This window comes from Accipiter gentilis, chromosome 5, assembly GCF_929443795.1.
Source record: "Accipiter gentilis chromosome 5, bAccGen1.1, whole genome shotgun sequence".
NCBI lineage: Eukaryota > Metazoa > Chordata > Aves > Accipitriformes > Accipitridae > Astur > Astur gentilis.
Window position 1 is genome coordinate 21,741,913 of NC_064884.1, and position 24,748 is coordinate 21,766,660.

Here is a 24,748-nt window from a genome sequence, read left to right on the forward strand (position 1 = left end):
CCTTAGGCAAGGCAAGGACATACCATAAACTACATAATTCTATTATCTGAGCAACTTCCTGAATGAAGTAAGTCCCAGTAACTGCTTGCATATGCTGAGGATACAAAGCTTCAAGCTCATGCCTGTGACTATTTTCCAGGAAGGTAAAGCCTCTTTCAAAGCTGTTGTTTCCTGATGGTGGCATTTACCCAGGAAGCAGGAAACGTAAATTTTAGGATCTCATCGATCAGCTGGGGTCTGATCTCTCAGGACCAAGATAAAAGTTCAAAAAGTGGGTATCCACACCTCCTTCTGCTGGACCTGGGTAACTATGAACAAGGAAGGCAGATTCAGAGAGCTTAAAAAAAAAAAAGATAAGCCTCTCTCCATACAGGGTCCTAAGGTTTAGTAGCTCTTCTTTTAGCAAACTTCAATCTCCATTGAAATCAAAGGATTTAAGGTGTTCGAGGCCTGATATGGTCCTTCAGTGTTGGATCCTAAGATCTGGTTATTTGGGGACAATTCAGATAGTTTGATCACATCCCTAAGTTACCTCTTTGGTTACTGTTCTACAGAAAATGAACCAAAGACATCAAGGCGACACTCAGAACTCCATCCACTAGCAACTACAGAGTTGGAGTCATCACTGGAGTCATCACTTCTCAGTTTTAGAGCAAAGAATACTTTCTCGCACAGAGCAATCAAGTTTTTGGGAACTTGCAGGCTCCTTTGGTTCCTTTCACTATGTGACATTAGACTAATTCCAACTTGATTAATTTGAAATTTGAATTATCTCACACTCCTCCACGGATGAAGTCTTTTCATGCCTCTTCTTTGTATTCTGACTTGATGCCCATTTGCTCTCTCTGTATTTACTGCTTGTGTCGGCCCAGTCTTCATTTTATATGCCACTGAGAAAAGCGGAGCCCACGTACCTTGCAGGCTGTGGCCACTTGACCAAGTCCATGCTAATATTTCAGCAAGGGTGGTAGCCAGCAGAAAGATTTTGAGGAGTCTTGAAACCTATGGACTGCTCCAAGGCAGGAGCTGCGGACAGATTGCAATACTGGTGCTGGTGGCTTTTCACTGCCTCAGGGAGTAAAATATTTCCCTCTTCAAGTGCCCAAGGTTGGGAATCTTCTCTCCCTCCACTGCACACTCCCTTTATGACAAATACCTGTTCTTCCCCTGTGGCAGGTTTTCATCATCCGCCCACTTCTCTTTCTTCTGTCTTGCATAGGTGTCAGAAAAGGATATTGGAGCAGCATCTATCTAGGGGAACAGAGCTTGTGCTCCCAGAGAAAAAAAGCTGGCATATGCTGCCACTGGGTGAGATAAGAGAGGGGAAAGAGCTGCCACAATGAAAGCAAACTCTCTCTTCTCGATTTTATACTAAAAAAGCTGATTCTAATATTGTCTTTTGCCTAAGAGACCCCCAAGATATACCATTACTGGAGAATGATATTTCCAATCTACTTCTCAGCATTATATTCCCTCTGCATACTTTTCCCTGGCCTTGCAAGGAAGAACTCCCCACAAGTTTTTCAATCACAAGCTATTGCAAAAGCTCATTAGGTCACCACAGCCAGCTACAGTTACAGAAATTATGTGACTCTCAGAGTACTTGAACACACAGGCAGAGTTCCCATTTGCAGAATAACCACCAGCAGCTATAATACCTTCTAGCTGAGGGGGATGCTCCCATGGAGGTCCCCTGTGCAGGCACAGTGTGCTGTGATGCCAGGATTCATACTGGCATTTGCACCAGTCATGCTTAATGTACAGGGGAAAGTGGACACAAAGATCTTACCAAGGATTATGAAGTACTGTCAGGGGTGTACCCCACTGTCCCCAACACATGAGCTCTCTGGGAAAATAACCATTCATTCAGCCTAATGGTAATGCTACGTTTTTGATCAGGAAAGGAAAAAAAAAAACCCAAAACCCCACAACCCAAATTATTCTGGTCAGTATGGAATGTGGCTTTTGCATTCCACAACCCTAAGAGCTACTCATCTCATCTGTCAAAAAATTAATCTAGACTTCTAGACTAATCTTCTCAACACCCTTGATGGACAACAGAGGCAGGGTCTTCCAGAGTCCAATTCATTTACTCCCAGACACGTGTCTAACAGGCAGGATGCATCAGTCTGTGGAAATGGTGTGTTGTTTCCACAAAAAGTGGTGACCAGACAGCTAGCTTTAGATGATACATCCAGCACTTTGACTGCCAAAGTTAGCTGAATGCCAATGGTCTCACAGAGAAAGCTGGGAATATTGCAATTCTGTTGCATGTAGTTTATAATCCCCTTTCCAATGTGGCAAAACAAAAAAAGAGCAATTTTGAGTATTAAGAACCCAGACCCAGTGAACGTTTTCAAACCTGATTTGTTTACCTTGCTGTTCATAGGTAGGAACTAACAATGGGTGACAAAAGAAAAAGACTTTTTTGGTTTTTTTTTAATCTGGAAGAGGTGGAGCTATGCAATACAGGTGGAAGCACTGAAAAATATCTGAGAAGTAGAATTTCTCTAAACATTTCTCTGCCATTTATAGTGTTGGATGGGTAATTCCATGTGTCTGAACTAAAGGAAGAAAGTTAGGGCATACATGAGACATGGAGTCTTCTCAAATACTCCCTGAAACACGTTGGTGAAAAAGAACATAATTTCCTTTTGAAATTTTCTTTATGCAAATACATCGGTCTTCTGGACAAGAATGACTCCTTAACAAGGACAGTAAGTGAGAGGGTACCAAAATAGGAAATAATATAAATTAATATTTAAATAAAAGTTTAATTCACTCTTACTTTACATATTATTTAAAAGCACCTTATCATTTTACTGTCAGTTCTAAAAAAGACCAACAAGAGACTGGAATGATTTTAGCTGGTAAAATACAGGAAACCTTGTGAACAAATGGATACAAGCTAAGTGAAAGCACAGTAATATTCTGTACACCACAACTATAATCAGAATCTGGCATTGGTTTATTCAAATTTTGCTTTCTTGGAAGCAAAGCTTACATGTTCATAAACATCAAAATAAACATCGCTTAATTTTACAGTTTGCTAAACAAATACTTTTTTACCCTGAAGGGCATAGGCAGAGCCATCTATTTGTCCGGCAGTTCTCCTGTTGACCTGTGCTTCAATAATTTTTCAAACTGGTTCCCTTACAATTTTAAGGGTGCTTAAAAATTTCTTCCAATATTGTGCAAGTCATAGGCAAGGCCATTTTGATCTGTGCCCTTCCTTACATAGTTTTTTGATCAGTAATTAACTAATGCAACTGTGAAAAACTATACATTTTCAGGAAAATGTTTTGATTTTGGTCCTGTAGTTCAAGACCTTCTATAACAGAGAATCACAAGCATGTACACAACAAAACCACTATACCAATGTTTCTTGGTCTATGCATAAAAAGTATGTATTCTACTTACACTAAAACATACAAAAAATAAACTACAAAAATTGTTTACACTTGATTTCAGCAAAAAAAGCTTTCTTCAAGAAAAATGATTCTTCTTTTTTTCAGCCATCAAAAAAGGAATGCAAGTAAACAATAAATACATGTGCTTTCTCCATATAGACATATTTACACTTGAGTCTTTGGCTTATGTTTAAGTTTCTTTATAAAGATCTTTATGTGATCCAGCCATCATTGCGCATTAAAACAAAATAAGCCAGGTTTTTTTTTACTATATATAATATATATATGCAACACTTGAAACATATAAAGAATGAACCTTACTATCAATTTACACTGTTATTGTACTTTAACAATGTATCAAAAGAAAAAAAGAAAAATTAATACCATTTAGGAAATATTGATACATGCAACAGATGGTCACTCTACCGTAATTGAGAGACGGCTGCATATACAAACACTGAAAAGTCCTATTTTGGGCAAATCTCTTCTGATTCTGGTTTTCATTAAATAGTATTTATGTGGCACTAAATGCTGATACTGTATACAAGCATAGAAACAGATTGAGTTCTTTTATTAAGATACACAACTTCATAAGAAAAATACTTTGCATTTAAAATTTAAAATCCCTCCCACCCCCCTCTTCCCCTAAAATCTTTCTTCACAGGATCATGAACTGTTGTCAAAACAGCATATTGAGATTCATGTATTTGGTGAACTTTGTCACATCCATTCTGACTAAGAGGATTCCAAGTACTCCAGCGCAACATCGTAGCAGAAGCGATATTGCTCCTTTAAGGGGAAAGAGGGGGAAAAAAAAAAAGTTAAATTAAGATTCTAAAGTATTAGCAGCAATATCTACAAACAAGAACAGTCTTTGCTAACTACTGTGCAATTTTAACTTCAAGCCTGACACGTTTGGGTTTTCTTTTTTTTTTTCCCCTACAGGTATATTACTAGTTCTGATTTAAAAACTCACCCTAACCAATGAACTGGAAAAAAACCTGACCATGAAATGCAATGATTTGCTTCTCTGATTTTTTCAGCTTCTGAACTGGTTTATCAAACATGAAAAGTTCTCCTATCAGTCAGAGCATTCTTGCAGTGAAAGCACCTCGACTTTGATATACCATTTACATTTAAGGTAGCTGATACTGAGCAGTTAACTAGTGTCTGCTGCTTGGACAGCCAGGGAATGGCTCAGGAATACCGAGCTGTGATACAAAGCTGCTCTGGGCTCACAGCCCATTTGTACAGTTGTGTCGATGTAATGTCCAAGAGATCAGATGCACATTTAAAAGGGAATTTCAAGCTTAAAATTTCATCTTGGTTAGTATTTCTCCTTAACAAGGCTTCTGTTCAGAGCTGATACTGGGGGAGAGGGAGGAGGAAGAAGAGAGGAGAAGGCAAGAAGAAGAAAAACCAAGGAAATTAATTCAATCTCTATTGTCCTTGCAACCTAACAAAACAAATCTGCTTTTGTGCTGTATTTTTGCTTGCAAAGGAAGCCAGCATGATCCATTAGCAGGAAGCAGTGGGGATATCTTAAAGCCTTTATTGCACTGCTCATTTTTGTTATCTGATCATGTTGCTGAATGTAGGGCACATGACAGTGTTACATATTGGTTTTCCTGGTTTGTTTTCTAACTAACGACTCAACAGCTGCTGCTGTTCAAGAGTTCTGAATAAAAACCCACACAACAGAAATACATAACTACGGAAATTCAGTAACTGCAGATTAAAGCTACAATGGAATTCAGGACTATTTTGAAATGAAATATAAATTTACAGGCCATTTATGAGAAACACACACTATCTACCTTGGCCTCCCTTTACAGTGACACAAGTAATTTTCCATGTGATCTGACCTGTTTTCTTCACAGCAGTGAACTGAAATCCAGGCAGCAATTCTGTATGTTGTGTCTCAGACATCTATGGCACAGCAAACTGCAAAGTATTTGTGGCAAAACCGGCAATACCTAGCCCAATGTCACTACTGCTACAGGATGCTCTGTCTGTTAAAATTTTAACCATCTTCCTAATTTATGTGGTGGCAAGGGATGGAAGTGATGCACAATAATTAAGCAAATCATGCCACAGAAGCTACTTGATACCAAGCAAACAGTGACACCTGGAAAAAAGGACAATATGGGAAGAGGCAGTTACAGCCATTTTGCTCAATATGCAAGTTCAGAAGGTCAGAAGCGATTTTCGCTATGCATAAACTGTAAAATGTTTTCAATTTCAATTGGCATCCCTGATTTTTATGCAGTAGGCAGCCATCTGGCTGAAAAGTGACACTGGCTGCTGGCAGTGTGAGAGTCAAATGGCAGAAACTCCCAAACACTGTCTAACCTGCTTTCACATTCACCTACAGGAAGGAAAAAAATCCACTTGGGAGAATTTTTATAAGGACTTTCCACAATGTTCAGTTGTTGTGACTGAAGTGATCACATGGATGGATATGGACTCATACTGTATACATAAAGACTCAACAGAAGAGTGAAGGTTATTCTGAGTTCTGGCAATGTACATACAAATATTTAGTCTTGTGGTTTTGCTAATTCAGGCTCATACAGTTTATATTAGTTTATGGTTTATATTGTTTATTATTTAGGTTAAAAGTTGGACTCAATCAGCCTAAGGATCTTTTCCAACCTAAATGATTCTATGATTCTGTATCTTCATTTCCAACATACCAGATCCAAGTCTTCGATTTTAAAGTTCTGAGGTATCATTTTGACTACTACAAACCTGAGTAACAAACATTACCATTATTCAATACAGCTTCCAAAGCAGCAGTTGTTATTAAGAAGCAAAATATTTACATCTCCAGCTACTAATCTGGACCTTACAGCTTATTCCTATCAAGAAGAAATGCCTTGCTCCATAAAATGTCAAGACAGTTTGTATGAGCACAACACACTGCAACTTCTCTTCAAATAGACCAGGTTATCTTGGGAGATTAAAGCACCTTCTGTTAACTCAGAAAGTTATCTGTGAAAACCATGGTACCACTACAAGAAAAGTAGCGTAAATGCTTAGCCTGCCCTCATGATACTAACTTGTGTGTACACTCAATAAATTTCCACCACAGAATGTAACGTTACCCAACCTTACGTTCATGCCAAGAATAAGACCAGCCTCTGCTCAGTCTATACTATAAGGGGAGGAGCCTAAGACCCAAACCCCACATCCCCTTCTTCTTGTGGCCCAACACAGGTTTGCTCTGTTTTGTGAGCACAGAACTGAGAACGCAGCTCACACAACAAGAGAGCCTCTGGCTCCCTGGTTGTTTGCAGTAACCCCGATGGGTTGGTGCTTACCGGAGTTTCTACCATGTTGGGCTTACTGTTCCGCAAAGTCTTCACGGCATGGAAAACGTCCACCACGTTCTGCCTTTTTACCATCTCAACCACAATGCCAATGGCACAGAACATCCCACTCCGGCCACCACCATTTCTGAACACAAGGAAAAGAGCTGGTTAAATGTTGCTACTGTGTAAGAGAGCATCCAAAACACATTTCTGTTCTTTCACTCTTTAAGCATGAGTGATTCATGAGCCCCACAGGGAGAGCCGGCTTTAGCAATCTCCTTGCAGCTCCAGTGGGATTGGTCTGAGACATTTTCTGTTTCTGACCTTTCTCTCAATTACTTCTTTTGAATTCTGCCCTTACAGCCAACCATGCTGCCCAGCTATGCTACAGCCTAATTTACATAGGCATTAGGAAAAAAACCCACCCCTAAGTTCAATGGCAAGTACAATGTTAGTAATTAAAAACCAGGTTCAATGGCAAGTACAACATTTTCCATTTAGTTCTGGAAAGAGACTCACTTAAACTACCTTATGGTATGAGGATTATCTAGCCAGAGTAATGCCAAGGCATCACTGATTTGATACCTTGTTGACCTTTGGGGATACTTCTGAACTATTTTAATCTTCATTTCAAAGAAATTACAGTAGGTACTTCTTCCTCTTAAGTTTAAATTAGCCAGAAAGTTCCACGGATAATGAGGAGGGATGGGCAGAAAGAGGCCACAAGTTAATTATGAACATTTGAACAGAAGCCTTTTTTTAAAAAGTAAGGAAGAATGCTAATTCAATTTCTAAGTTTTAAATTTTATATTTAAATAAGGTAGGAGAGAGATTGGTCATTCTCTGCTTAGGGAGAAAAAGATGCTGCCTTTTCAATGCCGCCCCCAAACCAGCTCCCATTTAAATATCAGGCTCAGATAAGCAGCCAGCGGTTATTTACCAACAATAGTTTTAGGATCACCTACTGGATTATAGAACTTTTCTCTGATTTCATAGATCCATAGCTTTCAGTCTAAAACCCTCAAAATATAGTAAGCCTTCTGGAAAAAACGCAACAGACTATATGCAAGAGATACACAAAAAATAACCATTTGGCATCACAGCATAAAAGACTTGCTTACTGAAACCATACAGAAGAAATTGGTCTGTACATATTTTGTACCAGAAAACATACTATTATGTACAGATGGAGACAATACATATCATGTTCAAAATACTCATTCCCATGGTACCTTGAGCTGACACAGACAAGTCTGAAAGTTGACCAAAAGCCAACCTACAGTACTAGTGGCACTTTTTTTTTATTAAACAAGTGAAACAAGGGCATGTGCAAAAGAATGTTGCCATAAGAATATAGTTGAACTTAAAACAAGAACTAATTTATAAGCATTTATTTGAAAAGCAGCAATTTGACTTTCTCCCAATTACTCACAGGCAATGGATGATGGTCCGGCCCTCCCCTTCTTCACATTCCTCTTGCCATTTTTCAACCTGGAGAATTAACTTCAAGAAGGATCTCTTGGAAGCTGGTACATCTCTGTGAGAAGCCCATCCCAAATACTGGAATTGCTGCACCATCAGATAGCCTTCTTGTGGCTGAGGGAAACCAAAGAGCTTTAGGTCAATATAGCACCTTTACATCTTGGTTTAGAAAACCAAAATATAAAACTAACATGAAACCTAAGTGTTTACTTTGTGGACAAATTCTAACATGTATATACATTGCATGGAAGGGTCTCCATTAATTTGTATCACTTGAGCTCAAGGAATATGTCAAAAAAGAAAAAAATAGTGGAACTACATTGAAGACAACATCACAGTTTATCAGTCACTAATGTAACCTATCCTGACTTCTTGTAATTGGACAAATTGCCTAGATTCTACATGTCAAGGGGTTTTATCTTTAACATCAATAATCAATTAAAAACATCACTGTTAAATTCTTAGACCTACAGAAATGAAGAGACATACCTTTGGCTCCCATACATGAACTGACCCAGTTATAAATAAACAACAAGTAATATACGTGCACAAATATGACTCTTTTCCTTGAAGTCTTCCCTTTTTGCTGGACTATGATAATCATGAGAGCCTTGCTGCCAGTCTCTGAGCCTTCGATGTGCTAGATCTTACACAGAGAGAGCTTGAATAGAATTAGACTGTCACAAGAAAGGCCTCAGTAATTGGAAGAATAAATAGTCTATTCAGTTTCTTGGAGCTGAAGAAGGCAAAAAGGAGTAGGAATGTGGATTTTAGAAAAGGAAGAACAGAGCAGAGAGATATTTAGAAGCAAGATGTAAAGGTGAAAAGGCATGGGAGACAAAGAGAAGTAGAGGAGTAGAAAATCAAAAACATCATAAGAAGGAAGAAATGGAAAAAGTGAAAATAAGAAATGAACCAAAACAAAAGAGGAAGTCTAAAAATACAACAAAAAAAGTGTTATGGCGTAATATTTGCCAGTGTGCCTACACCTTAGCTTCCTGTAGTTTCCAAGCAAGGTATGAAGAGCTGAAAATGTTTTTTTTAGCTCTGAATATAAGCAAAATAAAAGTCTGGATAAAATACTGGCCACATGCAAACTCTGCACTTTGAAAAATGAAAATGTGACCAAAATAAAAGAAAAAATAAATCTTTCTACACACAGTAATGTTTTCTCCACAGCTATTCTTCGACATTAATGAAAGTTAAATGTATACTCCAAGTAGCAATTGGTGGCACGTAAATTCAGTATTGCATGAAAGATATAAAGTAGGAACGGTAAGTAAAATAGGGACTGATGGTTAACTGTACATATATCGGTGGCACAAACATCTGTAACTCTTTACATGTAGGCAACATAAATGAGTGATTTATAGAGGTAAGCTAAAGGAGGAGACACTGCATGGCAAAGAGGGTTTGAGAAGATGCTGCGATAGTGTGAAACACTATGGGACAGCAAAAAGACAAGGTGGTGCAAGGTGTGAAGGAGCCGACAAGAATGCAAGATTGGCACCGCTACTGAAGTTGAGAAAAAGATGATAAATGTAGGTCAAGGTGCAGTGGTGCAGAACTCTTCAGAGGCAGAGGAGCTTTCAGAGTTTTTTCACACCCCGCTTTGCTGGGTGCCACAATCCTCCTTTTACGTTGTGATTCTCGCATCTTCGGCTGAGAAGGTGCTGGTTGCATAACCAGCCTCAGCACTTCTGTTCCTTATTCACCATGCAAAACGTCTTACAGAAGCTATGAATGAAATACCTGTCACTACCTGTTCATTACAGGGATATTTCTTTCACTGTACCCCAAACAAAAAGAATACTTCTCATACACATCTTCTGCTCATCAGGGAGAATGCCACAGAACAAGAGTCATTCACCTTACTGCTCCCCCTGCTTAGTGTGTAGCTATAGAAAAGTGTTAGAAATAAGTATTAGATACCGATGCTTGACTGACTTTTCTGGGTAATGTCTCAAGAACATTAGCATTTTACTATTACTCAAAATTAAAACCCATAAGCGCCTAGAGTGTTGAAAATGACATACCCTTCTGTTATATATTGTTACGATAATGCTTACTCTTGTTAGATTGCATATCCTGAAAATTCGGTTTATGACGTCACAGTCCATTGAACATGACATGCATTCTACTTGGATGGGACCGTACCGCAGTATCCCTTCCTCAGGCCAGTATTGTGGGCAGCCCTGCACCAGAGCAAAACATAATTAAATGGTAAGTTACAACTTGAATGTTGCCTTATTCCACTGCAGACATCTCACCTAACCTTTCCTGAGCAACTAGTGCTAATTAGTTGCTGTAAAGCAGAAAATAACTGTAAAGTCACTGCACTGCTCCACATTTTGATCATGTAGTGGATCCAGAGTGATTAAAGCATGCAACAGTACATGGAAAACTTGAGCCCCAAACTGACCTGTGCTAAGTCGACTTCATTTAACATCACAAGAGAAGTACAGCCGTAGTCATACACTAATCTCCAGAAATCTTTCACAGTGTTTGGTAAAGGATGTTGCGTGACAATAAAAGCTGCTGGCTGCCTATAGCTCTGTAAAGGCAAATGATTTTATTAGTCACCGGTAGAGGAAGTGCTTAATAACTTCCACTCAAACACTGCAACAGAAAAAACATATAAATAGAACAAAGCTCCGACATCAATTACGCCAGATTTCACCAAAGCTGATGTTAAAAATACCTTACTGTCTCCACCAAGAACAAAGAGGTTACTCTGCTCCGGTCTGCCTTCTGGTTTGTTAGAGGCCAAGCCCTCTTTCAGTTCAGATATGCATGGGGCACTGAAGATGGTCTTCAGGGCTCTGCTGAGCTGAGGCTCGGGCAACTCTGCTCCAGGCACTGTACCCAGGAGACTGAGCAGGAAACCTTCTCCCCATGTTGCAGAGAGGGGTGCAGAGGTGTCAGAAGGTCACCCCATCCGCAGCAGGTTACACGTGAGCTCTGTGACTGAATCGAGGACTAAGCTCAATCCTAAACTATCCTTCAGTGCCACAGCCACAGGGTCACCCATGGAACTGACCTTCAGGATTACTGGGGCCCATTTCTGGCAGAAAGCAGAAGTTAAACAGCAAAATACTATTTCCTCTCAGGGCAGCAGATTCCATTTTCTGTATGCTGTGTTATACACAGCTGCAAATAGGGACTTCCACCATTGCATAGCTTAGCTGAGATGCAGCTAATAGAGAGGAGCTAATTCCTTGCAGCACATGTATTACAAGCAGCAAGCAGAAGAGGAGAGATCTGAAGTTTTTTGCAGGCAATTTGTAATTATGCATGGAAGAGTTCTGCAGTGAAGGAATACAGATATGAACTGGCAAGGAAGCACTGACAGGTTAATCTGACAAACACAGTAAGATGGAGAATAGTCTTGTAGGCGGATGGGATGGTAAGTCACCAGTTTGAAGGTGAAGTGCTGGGACTGCTGTATGCAACAGAGAGATCCCTGTGTTTAGCACCCATGCTGGTACCAAAAGCGGTTTGGCTGGTTTTTTTACTGAAATAAGTAGAGTAAGTTAACCTAGGAGAAAGACCCGGTGGGGTAGCTAAACCACTTTTGGTATGGAAGCTTGCTTGTTTGAAGGTTCTTATGAGGGATCTTCATGTGCAATATATTGATGTACCCTCAAAGATCATAGTGTGAGGCCCAGAAGGAAAAAATACAATTCTTTTCACTCTTCTACTTGCTGTAAATTGTGAATATAACAAATTAATGTCTTTAGCATCAGTACTTATTTGACAAAAGAACAAGGAGGTTGACAATTTTTTTATCTATATTTGCTATCTTTTTCTAATGCAGGAAGCATATTGGGGTAGTAGCAGCTCATGTCCTACTTCCTAGACCTGCCCAGTGAACAAACAGGAACAACCAATATCGATTATTCCCTTGTATTTCTAAGAAATAAAATATGTACTAGCTGATATTTTCCTAGTCCTCTTCCCCATAACTTCTGGTCTTTCCCTGAGATGAGAGAACGTACTGAGTCTGAGATGATCAGATTTTCAAGAAAACCAGGCATGAGATCTGCTGTCACACAGGGAAGCAGACATTTTCTTGTGGGAACACAGGGACAAGTACATTGTGGAAAGGGGAAAGTTTCCATTTCTGTTTTGCTATCAAAAGTCCCCTTTCCTTGCCCAGCAGTGGGATTCCCCTCTCTGAATAAATCAGTCTTAAAAAAACACAACCAAGAGAAAGGGCAAGAAAAAGCTTTTATTACCCAAAGTTTTAACCCTGTACTTATAGCCTTGTTATATGTCTTCATTGTAATATATTACTTTTTTTTCTGCTGCTTTTTTACTACCATTTCTGTCTTGCCTTACTCGTCTCTGATTGCTCATCCATCAATAATACATTGCTTGGTTCCTGTCCCTGTTTGCCACACACTGTTACACACTCAGAGTCCTCCTGCCACCCAGCCGTTCAGCCTATGTTGTCTTCCTTTCTCCCCAGACCACACTCCTCTATGCAGCTGTGTTGGTTGGTCCATAGCACATCAATTTTATCCAGGTGCTTAACATAATTTTAACTGCAATTCTAAACAATTTTGGTTGCTACCAAAATTCTGCTCACTGCTCTAATTCATCTAATTCTAATTCATCTAATTCATTCAGTCCTAGTGACTCCCTAATATATTGGTCTCACACGTGCTACTCCTCTTTTTTTTTCTGGCACAATAGCTAATTGTGAGATTAAGGACTGCACTTTGCTAGCAGTTGAAATGTTTCCTGCACTAGCTTAGGCAGAACTCTGGGATGACTACACCATTCAGTCTTGATACCTTCTGCTGCTATTTGCCATTTTATTCCAGCATCTCTTCTTTACACCACAGTTTCTGACAGCACTTCATTTTTGAGGAAGGGGAGATGCTCCTGGAAGTCAGGCCACTTATTTAAGTATTTACTGTAAAGGTGGTTTTAGGGCCCTAACTTTGGAAATGCTAATGGCAGGCACAGGCAGGTATCTGACAGCACATATGATGAACTGCTTTATTGATCAGATACCCATGAGCAGGTTCACCTCCATTTTCCCCATTAATTCACCTTTTCCGCTGACAATACTTCTATCACTCAAACTTCAACTTTAAAGAGCTGCAACTCAAAATATGAATGAACAACAAAACCCCCAATGCTATGCCCAAACATGACAAAGACAATATTTTTTCCTTCTTCCCCAGTCTCTCCCGCCTCGATATACATAGCCTTTTTTATAAAATAGCAACAGTAACCTCAGGTTCAGGTAGGTAATATTTACTTCCTGACAAATAGCAGATTTTTGAGATCCTGCTGAGATTTGAAGGTCTGGAGACTAGAGCTTTACATAATGCTGTTGAAACGTTGAGATTTCCAGTGGGTCCCACAAGGATGCAAAAGACTAAAGATAACAAACCTTCTGAACAAGCAACACGAGCTGGAGGGGTTTCTTACCCATTCTCACCAGCCCCCCCCCCCCCCCCCCCCCCTTTGTTAGGACTGTTTTACTGAGCATTGCAGTAAGAAAGAATTACCCTTTCTTAAACCAGCAAGTGTTCTCTCTCATATTACACAGCTTTTTGTGGCACACTACGCAGACAAAGAAGATAGTCTCTTACGTCCATAAGAGCAGCATTGATGTAGTTGCTGCTCTCCCCATCAATAGTAATTAAGAAAGGCAGACATCTGTCAGGTGGCAGCATATCCATGAAGCGGTTCTTGTCATGGTTCCTTGGCAAGCAGGCTATGCTGCAGTCCTCCGCTTGTAGGCGAGGGGTCACAGAATTCAGGGTCTAACAAAGAGAGGACGCTCGCTTTAGCATGCTGAACTAACAGACAATAGACTCGAGAAACCCCAAGTTTTCATTTAAAATATTGTAATATGGGAAAACGTGAGGCATTAGCAAGAAGACATTAGCAAATAAGAGCTCCTCTCTGTTTGATGGACATGCTGGTGCTTTTCAAGGGGGTTTAAGCTGCAGGTGTAAAAGGCGCTCCGTGTACCACTTAAAAGATTCTGCATGACACCATCCCCTCCAAAGGGAATAAACCAAAAAAGATCCTTTGGAGCCCTAAAGAGCTACACCTTAGCTGTGCAAATGCAAGCCAAAACTCTCTGTGGTTCCTAGTCAGTACTCTTTATTCCAGACAGATATTTACTGCAATTTTATTCAAAGGAGGATATTCCCTATTTAAAATAACTTTGCAAAGCACATAGACAAGGGTAGTTTATTTCATGAACTAAAAGTAAGGGACCAAATGCTATAAACATGATACAAAAGCCCTTTCCCTTAAAATAAATGTATCTAGAGGCAAAAAAATTGTTGTCACATGAAGAGTTAGTAGGAACTGCAAATACCTGAAACTCATCTTTGAGATGCGAAGAGTTTGTCTGAGAGTCTATTCTAATCATATCAAAATAAGCAGCTTTGAATTCGCAGACAGGAATGGCAGTTTCTCCACATAGGCAAGCTTCTAGAATGGCATCATGAATAAAGATGTACTGCTCCTACCAAATTAGGCAAAGAAACAAAAATTATAGCCATTTAAAAACAACAGATCTTTCCTTCTTTTAGGATAAACAGATCTCCTGCACACTGTAAAATTCATTCAAGGTAGTGTCCATCAATCCATTAAATAACGCTTTAGTACAAACACAATCTTGTCCTAATTGGGATGCAGTTAACAAGGATGTTTTCTTCAGAACTAATTTAAATTCAGTAAAACTTAACAGAACAGGCATAGCAATTTATTTAATGGGAGGTTTTCAGTTTTCCTGCAGTGCTTGTGGGTTTCTGTGTATATGCCAGTGATTTGTTGGCTTTACTCATTTTGCTTTTTAAAAAAATAGCTTTCAGTCTTATAATACTAGCAGAAAGTGTAAATTGCTTCAAGCACTGCTAGTGTGATTATTTGGCACGCTGCATTCTCCTTATGTGTGTGCAAGCTAGTACACCAATTGTCTGATAGTGGCTCAAGGCTGGTAATAAATTCAAGTGTGTCCCACCAGAAACAGCATTTCTTACTGGTTTTTCTTCTGACTTGTCCTGAGATATCCTGAGTCTTAGACAACTGTGTTACTATTTCAATCAGGCCTCCTGTCAATTTTTACACAATGCCTATTATATTTACTCACTCTGAGAGTAATAGATGTAAATCATGTCTATACAGCAAAGTGCTAGAACTGTGCCAGCCTCACCTAGCTATTGTGGATACCAGTGAGGTTATTAACAGCACAAACTTTAACATGTGCCTGTAACAAGAGCACGTGTCCAGGGACCATGGTCATATTCTGGCTCTACAGCCTATGCTGCCTTACCCACATAACTACGGAGCTATTGCCATCACTGTTTTCTAGATGACCATCACAAGAACTTGCCGCAATTACAGCTTTATTTTGCTGCATAAGTATGAACCTCTGAGAGATGATGAGAGATAAGAGGCAAAAAGGAGAGAAAGAGAAAGGAACAGCAGTAGGGGTGTTAATTCACATGCAAGAGCAGATTAAACTCGGATGGTTGAAGCAGTCACACTGAAACATTCCACTCCACACACTTCCCAAAGGCCCTGTAGGGGGTAGTTGAGCGAGAATATTTATTAGTTCAACTGCCACAGGTTGCAGCATGGAATAAAAACTGCAACAAATTACCTTGATATGCCTGGCTGCCAACTGCAGAGATTTGCACGCGGTCACAGGTGAGATAACTTCTCAGAGAGATGTCCACATAGAGGACAGGAGAGAGAAGTGGCAAAGCACTTCAGGTAACCTGTCTTAATACAAATCAATAACCTATGTTTCTGTGGAAGCTCAGTGATACTCAGGTGGCAGAATGGGAGCTGTTATAGCTTTGTCATTACGGCAATGGTTTTACTGTGGAGTTGCTGAAGGCATGACAAAAGACAAAAAAGGTAGAAAAGGAAAAAGGCTTGGCAATGAGGTTAATAAAGCAAATAAAAACAGAGTTGAAAAGGAAAAGTTAAATGGTCATAAAGTTCCACAGGTAAGTCAAATTATGGATAAAGTGATTGGAGATAGACTAAAACCAGTGGCAACCTGCTGAAATTCCAACTTTGGGTTCCTGGAATTGCTAATACCAGAGCTGGGGAGAGACATGCCAGACAGGCCTGCTGTAGGATCTTCCCTAAAAAATCCTCCTTGTTTTCCTTTTGTTACAAAGTTAGGTGGGCACTTGCTTGTGTGAAGACTGAAAGAGCTGGCAGGTTTGTTCCACCATCCTGGTTCTGGGAGCTGTTTGCATTGAGCAATGCTCCACAATGGAGATAACCCCTCAAGAGGGCCACTGCCTGCTCTTTTCAGAGTAACAGTGAAGGTCTGACCTAGCATATTTCAGAAAGCATCAGGTGCTTTGAAGGTGAACTGCCGTACCTCTGTCTGTACCATGTTGATGCGACGGGACCTTAAGGCTTTGACACAGTTGTAGATATCCACAACACCTTCTCTTTCTGCCATATCTAACATGATATCAATCACAATATAACATCCTGTCCGTCCAGCACCAGCACTAAAAAGAATCAGTAAATACTGTTAGGAATAGCCCCATGAAAATACCTACAAGCTCTATAAACCCACTACTGAGAGCATTTTTATAAAATCATTCAGTTCTTTCATCATAACCACTATCTAATTTTTATCTTCTCTCCGTCTCTTCATAATGTCCTTTAAATCTTCTGATGTGCCCAAAACAACCTTCTTCCATGAGATTTGATCCACTAAGTAACAGAAGAGAAAAATTGTTTCCTCCTTTTATCACCCAGAGCAATACTTAAAGTAAAAAAGAAAAGTTAGTTAAACTGAAATCTGGAGTATGATTAAGCTCATGCACTTCAAAATATAACAGATCTTGGTTTTGTTTAATAAGACTAAGGATGAAAAGTGATATATTACAATAAGAAACTCAAGTGTATGTTTTACCAGCCAAGCTCTAAGCTAGTTCAGGCAGCATACCTAACAGTATCCAGAAGAATCTCTCTTGATTTTTTTTGGTTTTATATAAAGCTACAGGCAGTTTTTGCACAGTGAATTCTTAGAAACTCTAAAGGCTGAGTAACATTCTACAGAATGTAATTAAACATTTGATGGTGCCAAAAGAAAATTCTGTTTGCAAAGGACTGTGTCCCAATAACACAAACTTTGCAAAACTTGCACAGGAAAAACAACATTCTGTATTTGTTGCCATTAACCTCATTCCATCTTCCTTTGTCTACTTGTTTACTTTGATTTAAATTAATAATCTGTTCAGATATTATATGCAACATTACTTTGATTTAAATTAATAATCTGTTCAGATATTATATGCAACACGAAGCTATCAAAGCAGCTGTATCTACACTTATTCTTGCATGCTGTAACAAAATTGTTGTAGACTACCTAAAATGATAGCCTGAAGTATCATATGATTAAGCCGTGCAGCTCTTTCAGGAAAAAGAAAATCTCTGGCTATTCTTTTTAGGAAAAGTGTACTAGAATCCAGTTATTTCCAAACATTGCTGTGGACAACCAAATTCTACCGCAGTGTGAATTAGGCAATTCAAAAAAGGAACAACAAAACCAAAACACTTCAAAATGATGGATGCTTCACAAGAGACTACTGTAAATAATCACATACACAGTTGTGGAAGAAAATCAATCTAACTCTTCTGTACACACCTGCAATGGACAACAATAGGCCCTGCACTAGGAGGGTTAGATAATTTGACTCTCCGTATAAAGGAAAGCAGGCCTGTGGCATTGTAAGGAACTCCATGATCTGGCCAGCCAGTGAAATGAAACTGTTTAACTTCACGGATTTCATTGTAGCCCCTCTGTAAAAGGGAAGAAAAAAAAAACAAAAACCCCCCACAGTTATGAAATTCGAAGTATTTCATAGACTAGATATTCTCTGATTCAAAAAGCGATAACACACACTGATAGAATCTACGTGCTGTTTTCATCGTTTCACCAATTTATTTACAGCAAAGACCATATGAAGCTTAAACATGTCATATTTTTTTTTCATTTTGAAGTTCGTACTTTTGCCATTAAGTATGCTAGTTTTCCCTCATTAGATTTTTTTTTAATAGACTCAGATGCAATTTGCATCAATTTTCAGAGGTTTTGCTAATCAAGACAATGTCCTGCTACATTTACATACAAGTTTAATGATTTACCAGAAGACCACAACCATATCACATATATTGCATTCACAGAGTTTGTTCTTTAAGCGAGATTGACTCAGCGGCATTCAGGGCAGAATGAATGGAGATGAATGACAGGCACGACTCATAACCCAGTACTTGAGCTCAGCTCAGAAGTGCGGCTACAGAGAAGAGGTGACTGTCAGAGAGGGGAGGGTAGCAGTCAACATTTCTGGGGAAATTCAAAATCCCACAGTGAGACATGTGTTTGGATAGCGCTGATGCAATGCTTTACTCCCACGGTGAGGTAAGGCTCACTGTAGACCTGCTAACCAGACAGAGGGATTTGGTATTGTACAGGAACACACACAAGCATAGCCTCCTCCATACTCCTTGCTACCAGGAAACAGTATTTTGCCAAGCCCTTTCAAAATGTGCTCACCCTTCCCAGAGTGAAGGTCCTGACGACGTACTCCGCAAGGGGCTCCATCTCTACACAAGTCACTTTGAAGTCCCCATAAACTTCTGTGTCATCAGGCCAGTACTTGTAACACTTGACCTAAATACAAAATGGAAACACACTTTATACCAAATGAAAATGAAAGCTTGAGGATATGTTACTGCATGTACTGCGTTACACCACATTTATTTCCAAAATGACCATGCACTCATGTGGCTTGTCATGGCTAATGGCTGTTCTGTCAAGTTAAGCACTAGCTACAAAGAGTTTCCACTGCTTTACACAGCTGTACTTAGATGCCAAATGCATTTCTAAATGAGCATTTATATTCTTTTTAGTGCTGAGCTATGGAATACATTTCCACTTACGTTAAACTGGGATGCATTTCATATCAGTAATCAAACTGTTGCAAGTAATCCCAGATACTTTATATTACTCCCTGAGGGATGTGCTACTGCTAAACTGTAAATACTTTGCTGATTTCCAGCCACTGAAATAGAAGCACATTTGCTCACTAGTTCACTTACTCTGCTCATTTGAGTGACAATATACAAATCTATTTTGCTGAAATATGAATTTTGGATTCAGACAATTTTTCATTACTCATGAAAGCAACATGGCATCAGCCTTCTTCAGAAGTTATCTTTGGTTTTACACAACACCGTAACTGCAACAATGTCTGGACTCTTCCCCTTCTCCTCCTCTCAGGATGCAGGGTTGTCCTTCACAAGACTCTTCCACATTCTGCTGAAGAATGTGCCTTGTGTCTTGTCAGCAGGTTTTTCTTTAGGCTTGTAGCATTAAAAGAAAAACAAAACAAAAACTTACTCTTCCAACTTCCACTAAATTTGTGACCATCACAACGCAAGCTGATTGTTCCTGCCATATCATTCTCCAGAAGTCATACACAGTCTCATGAACTGGACCTGTAAGAAAAAATTCCAGGTAATACTCTGAAAAAAACGTGACAGTCAAAGTGAATGCTAAAAATAAAATCCAGTGCTTTTCAGAGCTGATACACACTTGCCTAAAGATGAAAGCTTTGAAACCACATCATCATACCACCATGCAAGTTTCCAGACTACCTTGTTTTTTCTAACCAACACTGAATCTTCTCAGCTTAACTGAATCACCACTTGAAAGAAATTAATAGCAGGTGTTTCATGTAGCGAAATGCCAGAAGTTGTTTGAAAACTACAAGGACACAGCAGTGTGTGACTACATCTATAGTTACATTTCTAGGTTTGTTTTACATTTGCTAAATATAATGTGTTGAGTGTGAGTTTCTTCAGATGTTCACCGCGGACGTGCCCACACTGGAGTGAAGTATCAGTCAGGAGGGCCAGCAGTACAGATCCTGTGCATTTACCATCTAGCTCCCAGCAAAGTGCGCAAGCCATAGGCGCTGAGCCATAAACTTCTCACTGAAGGGTATTTAAACTAACTTAACTACTTTTCTGTGAAGCAAATGAGAAGCATTTGTTTAAGCTTTGCCTCCTGCTCTGCTGCAGAGACAAGACACGTTCAGTTGAGTGACAGAGGCTTTTGCCCTGTTTACAATCATCTCAGAAACAGCTCCCTGACCACAGTCCAGCAGTAGTATAAATATTACTCTATATAACACACGTGAAGACTCAACCATATTCCTTCATGTGCTAGATCAAAGGCTGCATACTAAAGCAGCAGTAATTTTTTGTCCTTTACACACTATTATGTGCAATGATTTACTTAGTAAACCAGAAATAAAATATAAATGTAGACTTAACTGCCATAGAGAGACCTGTTTAGACAGCATTTACACAAAAATAAAAAAAAAAACGTGGACAGAAATTTGAGCATCCTGCTTTAAAACAAGCCTTTCGTTTGGCTTTCCTGTGTGCAGTTACAATCATCTGAGGGCACAAATAACAGGGTATTTTCAACCAGCTATCTGATTATACTCACAGATCAATTAATGACACATCTAAATCTAATTATTTTTACTTTGATTCATAGCCTCTGATGTTTCAGTGCAATCTGTGACTAATCTATTTGTTTTTCTTCATTGTGAGGAGTTTTATCAGAAATACAAAATGAATAATTTCCATAGAAATTCAAATTTTTCCTCTAACTCTCCTTTTTATTAGCAGGTTGTTATATGATAAAGATTTCTCTCACTTCTTCCCACAAAGAGGCTTTGTCCTTCTCTGGCCTTACTTTACCCAGATTTTCTGAGATAGCATTTAATTTATCATTACTATCTTCACCATCTGCATCCTGGACTAAATCCTAGACAGAAAAATAATACATTGTAATATGGAAAGAAAAATGCCTCAAGGCAGGTTGAAACTGTTCTCTTCTCTGTCCACATGTCTCTCTTCTCTATTCATCTTCATAATTGGAAATCATGGTAGTAGCTTCTGACTTTATCAGCTGAAGTTATCACTGAAAGAGTTGCTCAATAGCTAATTAACATGATAAATTAGTGCAGTTTTTGCATTTATTCACATACCACCTGAACATGCTATGTTAATTTACCGTAACACAAGATGACAACTTACAATATTGGATATGCTTTATTTTCATCTGCTTCCATTTTACCAAAACACTGCCGGACACTACAGAGAACACCTGTCTGGTTTGATTAATGCTGGCAGGTTCTTACCTTGGGTTGCAATGTAGTGACTTGGTCTCTGATATCCCTAAAACAGCAATATAAGTTGGTTTGAGTACCATATCACTAACAGAGAGCAGAAAATAAAAGCATAAGGCTACTACAGAATTCTTATCTCTACGTAACGTTTTCAGAACAAACCAATATTTAAGAGCAGCATGAAGCTCAAAACCTAAAAAAATGGTTAATACTGAAAAGGTTCGAATGACAACAGATAAAATGGAAATAAGAACATCTGACTTGAACAGACATTGTAGCGTACTGGGAAGGAGTATTCTAGATGGGTCCCTCGGGCCTAAAAATTAGTCCTCTACTGACATTATCTCCCCAGCTGAATACATTGGGGTATTTATTTAAAATTTAGTAAAAATTGTCTTTGCCACCAGATTATCTCAATAGTTGATCTGTGTTCCCAACTTATCCAATATGAAAAAATCCACACCTTTTGTCTTCTTCTAAATAGAGAATTATTGTAAGGCACAAAGAGGTATGTATGTGAGCCATAACTAATGGGGACAGAGCTGCACACTGTGGTGTGTGCCCAGAATCAAGGTCCTACTGCAGTAGAATCTTCTGCAAAATACTTTGTGCTACTGCACAAAGTGTGCACCAATTATACTGGACATGATACACCCAAGTATATACACATACATATATAGATAGATAGATAATCCTACACAACTAAGCCTTTCCAGGTAGCTGGGTCTATGCCAATGCTAGCAAAACTGTACAGCATTAATCGTCTGCATGCAAACTACAAGACAAAGAGCTGCTGCTCTTGAGGAAATCATTCAGAATATATTTTGACCAGTGCCAGCAACATTAGCTACAAAGAGGAAGGAAACTTTAGTATTGCTGGTGAGAAGACAATACAGAATTATACATGTGCAAATGTTAAAGAAAAACTCCAATGGTTTTCTAGGTTACAGTTTTATTAGGCCACTTGATTCAAGTATTGCATTACAGGGGAGCATGAGTCCTTGGATTCCTGGTATTCACAAGATGCTACTAAAGTGGAAGGATTTCAATGTACCCATGGAGTTTACATCCTTTTCCACAGACTGCTTCATTACCCTATCTAGAGTGAGAGCACCTTCCTCTGGGGCCTATGAAAAAACTTCTGAGTATCTTACTCTTGGCTTTACAAGAGAACAAGATTGCATCAGATGACTACAAAATTTCTCCCGGAGTCCTTAATATCAAGCCCCAGCTTCAAATTATGAAAGTAGAACCTGTGCTATACTATTTTATACTCAGTAATGTTTTCCAGAAGAAGGTAAAAGTGTCATTTTACAATTGCAAAGTACCAGTTTTAACTTGTAGCTTTCCTGTCTGGTTATAATGAGATTCAATTTACTCCTAAATAAGAGAAACAACATCCTCAAGGAACTGGAATTATTACAAATCCAGGAGAGTTTTCTTGTTTAAGGCCCCAGGCAAAATATCACTGGCCTAATGCTTCACAGAGATTCCCATGTTAAAATATCAAAATAAAAAGACAGTGATATACCTGGAGCTAAATCTTCACATCCTGGAAAATCAAGAGGTTCTTAAATAATTTATCAACTAACAATGGACAGGAAAAATGAATAAAGTGCAATTATAAAGAAAAGTAATCAAAACCATGTATTTTAAAAACACTTGTACTAGCTATTCCAGTATCTTTCGAATTACTTTGGAATTACTTTGAATACAACCATTTGTTTATTCCTAAGGCGTTAGTTAGATAAAAGTTATATTTTTTTAATGAAAACACCTGGCAGAATTTGTTCAAATTTTCTGTTTGTATCAGTTTTTTAAAATTTATAATTTAATTTGTATTTTAATCAAAATATGGAATTTCAAACTTTAGAGGTTCTCTGCAGAAGCGAGGAAATTTCTACTACGTTAAAATATATATATATATATGTTTGTGTATATACTCAGTATTACATAAATTAGCACCTCAAAACAAATATCAGCTAAATATTGCTTGTCTACATCATTGTTAAAAGCAAACAAACAAACAGCCTTCCCCCCCCAAAGGCCATCATCCCTCCCTTTTTGCCAAACATATCTTACGACTACTTCACAGGTACATTTTCAGACAACAACAGTACAGCGTACTATCCAGCTTTTCACATATAAATGGGAAGGGGGAATGGAAAGCTAGTGGCCAAAATCATCATAAAAAAAAGTGAACAGCAAATGCTCTTTAACAGACAGGTTCACCAGAGTTATCTAACATTATCTAATAATATTCAGAGCTATGTTAGAAGGATAAATTCTTTTCAAAACGGGTACAAAAAATATTCACACAAAAGGAAATTTTTTAAAGGAACAGATGAGATAAATTAGATGAGGCATGCATAGTTATTGACTGATAAAAATAGAAGAGGAAAGTAATTAATAACAATATCTCTATTAAATATTTACAATAGGATGCCGTTATTCACATATAGTGGTACTTACATCCCTGTACAGCCAAATCTACAGCCCAAACCAAAGTCAGATGTGAAAGAAAGCACAACAATGTCAGTGAGTACTAGGACGCAGAACAAGGAAAGTGTACATTTTGTTCTTAATAAAAGATAGCTTTCAATAAATTTGTAGGCATAACATGCAATAGTTTCACATAGAGAAGCTGGCAAATTGAGAGGGAGAAAGCTGTGCAATCCACTCACATCTATGTAGTTGGCATTAATGTAATCTGAAGATGGATCATCTTCAACAGGTTGCAAAATCACCCTGGAGTGGTCATCTGTAAAAATCAAGTGGTTATGGTGCCTTTTTGAAGTGTGATTTTTAAGTAAGATATTATGGTAAGTCATCTAGAAAACCAAAATCAGCTGGCATAAATGCCTCACAATTTACAAGTCTTAAATAGTAACTGTTTACACAGAATTACAAAGAACCATTTTGAGTGAGGTGTCCAGTTACTTCAAAAACATTCACTAAGCTTCATTAAGTGTAGCTGAAAGGTATCAATCACAGTTACACATGGTTAAAAAGACAAAAAGAAACCAGGTTACTTGCTCAAAGTCCCTTTCAACATCAGCTCCACTGATGGTAATCTAGAAAACCAAAAATCCTGATTACTGTTTCCTTACTTCCGACCCCAGCCTGCTTAAGTTCATATTGAGACATTAAAAAAAAAAATGAAGTCACAACATAGGGGTTAGCAATGCACTTGGGATTTGATGAAGAGGTAGATCTATCCGTTCAGGGACTTCTCTGGTAGCTTCACTTCATTCCTGTGTGTTAAATTGCATTTGTAAACATTAACAAATTGCGAATTAACAGAATTAACATCCAAATGAGTGCT

The 24,748-nt window shown here is 38.6% G+C and overlaps 1 protein-coding gene across 5 annotated transcripts in view; it reads right to left on the reverse strand.

Moving 5' to 3' along the window:
* Positions 1-2,792: 2,792 nt before the first annotated feature.
* The window catches only part of PTPRK (protein tyrosine phosphatase receptor type K), a 440,573-nt gene continuing 418,617 nt past the window's right edge, over positions 2,793-24,748 (reverse strand). For 3 of the 5 annotated variants that reach the window (XM_049800781.1, XM_049800780.1, XM_049800779.1), the window contains 14 exons: positions 24,108-24,184; positions 23,896-23,913; positions 21,436-21,472; positions 19,620-19,717; positions 18,774-18,890; positions 17,865-18,019; positions 16,584-16,719; positions 14,556-14,705; positions 13,816-13,989; positions 10,629-10,760; positions 10,276-10,401; positions 8,157-8,320; positions 6,734-6,869; positions 2,793-4,199 (listed from right to left, as the gene is read on the reverse strand). In XM_049800781.1, the coding sequence (XP_049656738.1) occupies positions 4,146-4,199; positions 6,734-6,869; positions 8,157-8,320; positions 10,276-10,401; positions 10,629-10,760; positions 13,816-13,989; positions 14,556-14,705; positions 16,584-16,719; positions 17,865-18,019; positions 18,774-18,890; positions 19,620-19,717; positions 21,436-21,472; positions 23,896-23,913; positions 24,108-24,184 (1,574 nt within the window). In that variant the 3' untranslated portion in view covers positions 2,793-4,145. The remainder of the gene's footprint in view (positions 4,200-6,733; positions 6,870-8,156; positions 8,321-10,275; positions 10,402-10,628; positions 10,761-13,815; positions 13,990-14,555; positions 14,706-16,583; positions 16,720-17,864; positions 18,020-18,773; positions 18,891-19,619; positions 19,718-21,435; positions 21,473-23,895; positions 23,914-24,107; positions 24,185-24,748) is intronic. The other 2 variants (XM_049800783.1, XM_049800782.1) reach the window with 1 other exon arrangement.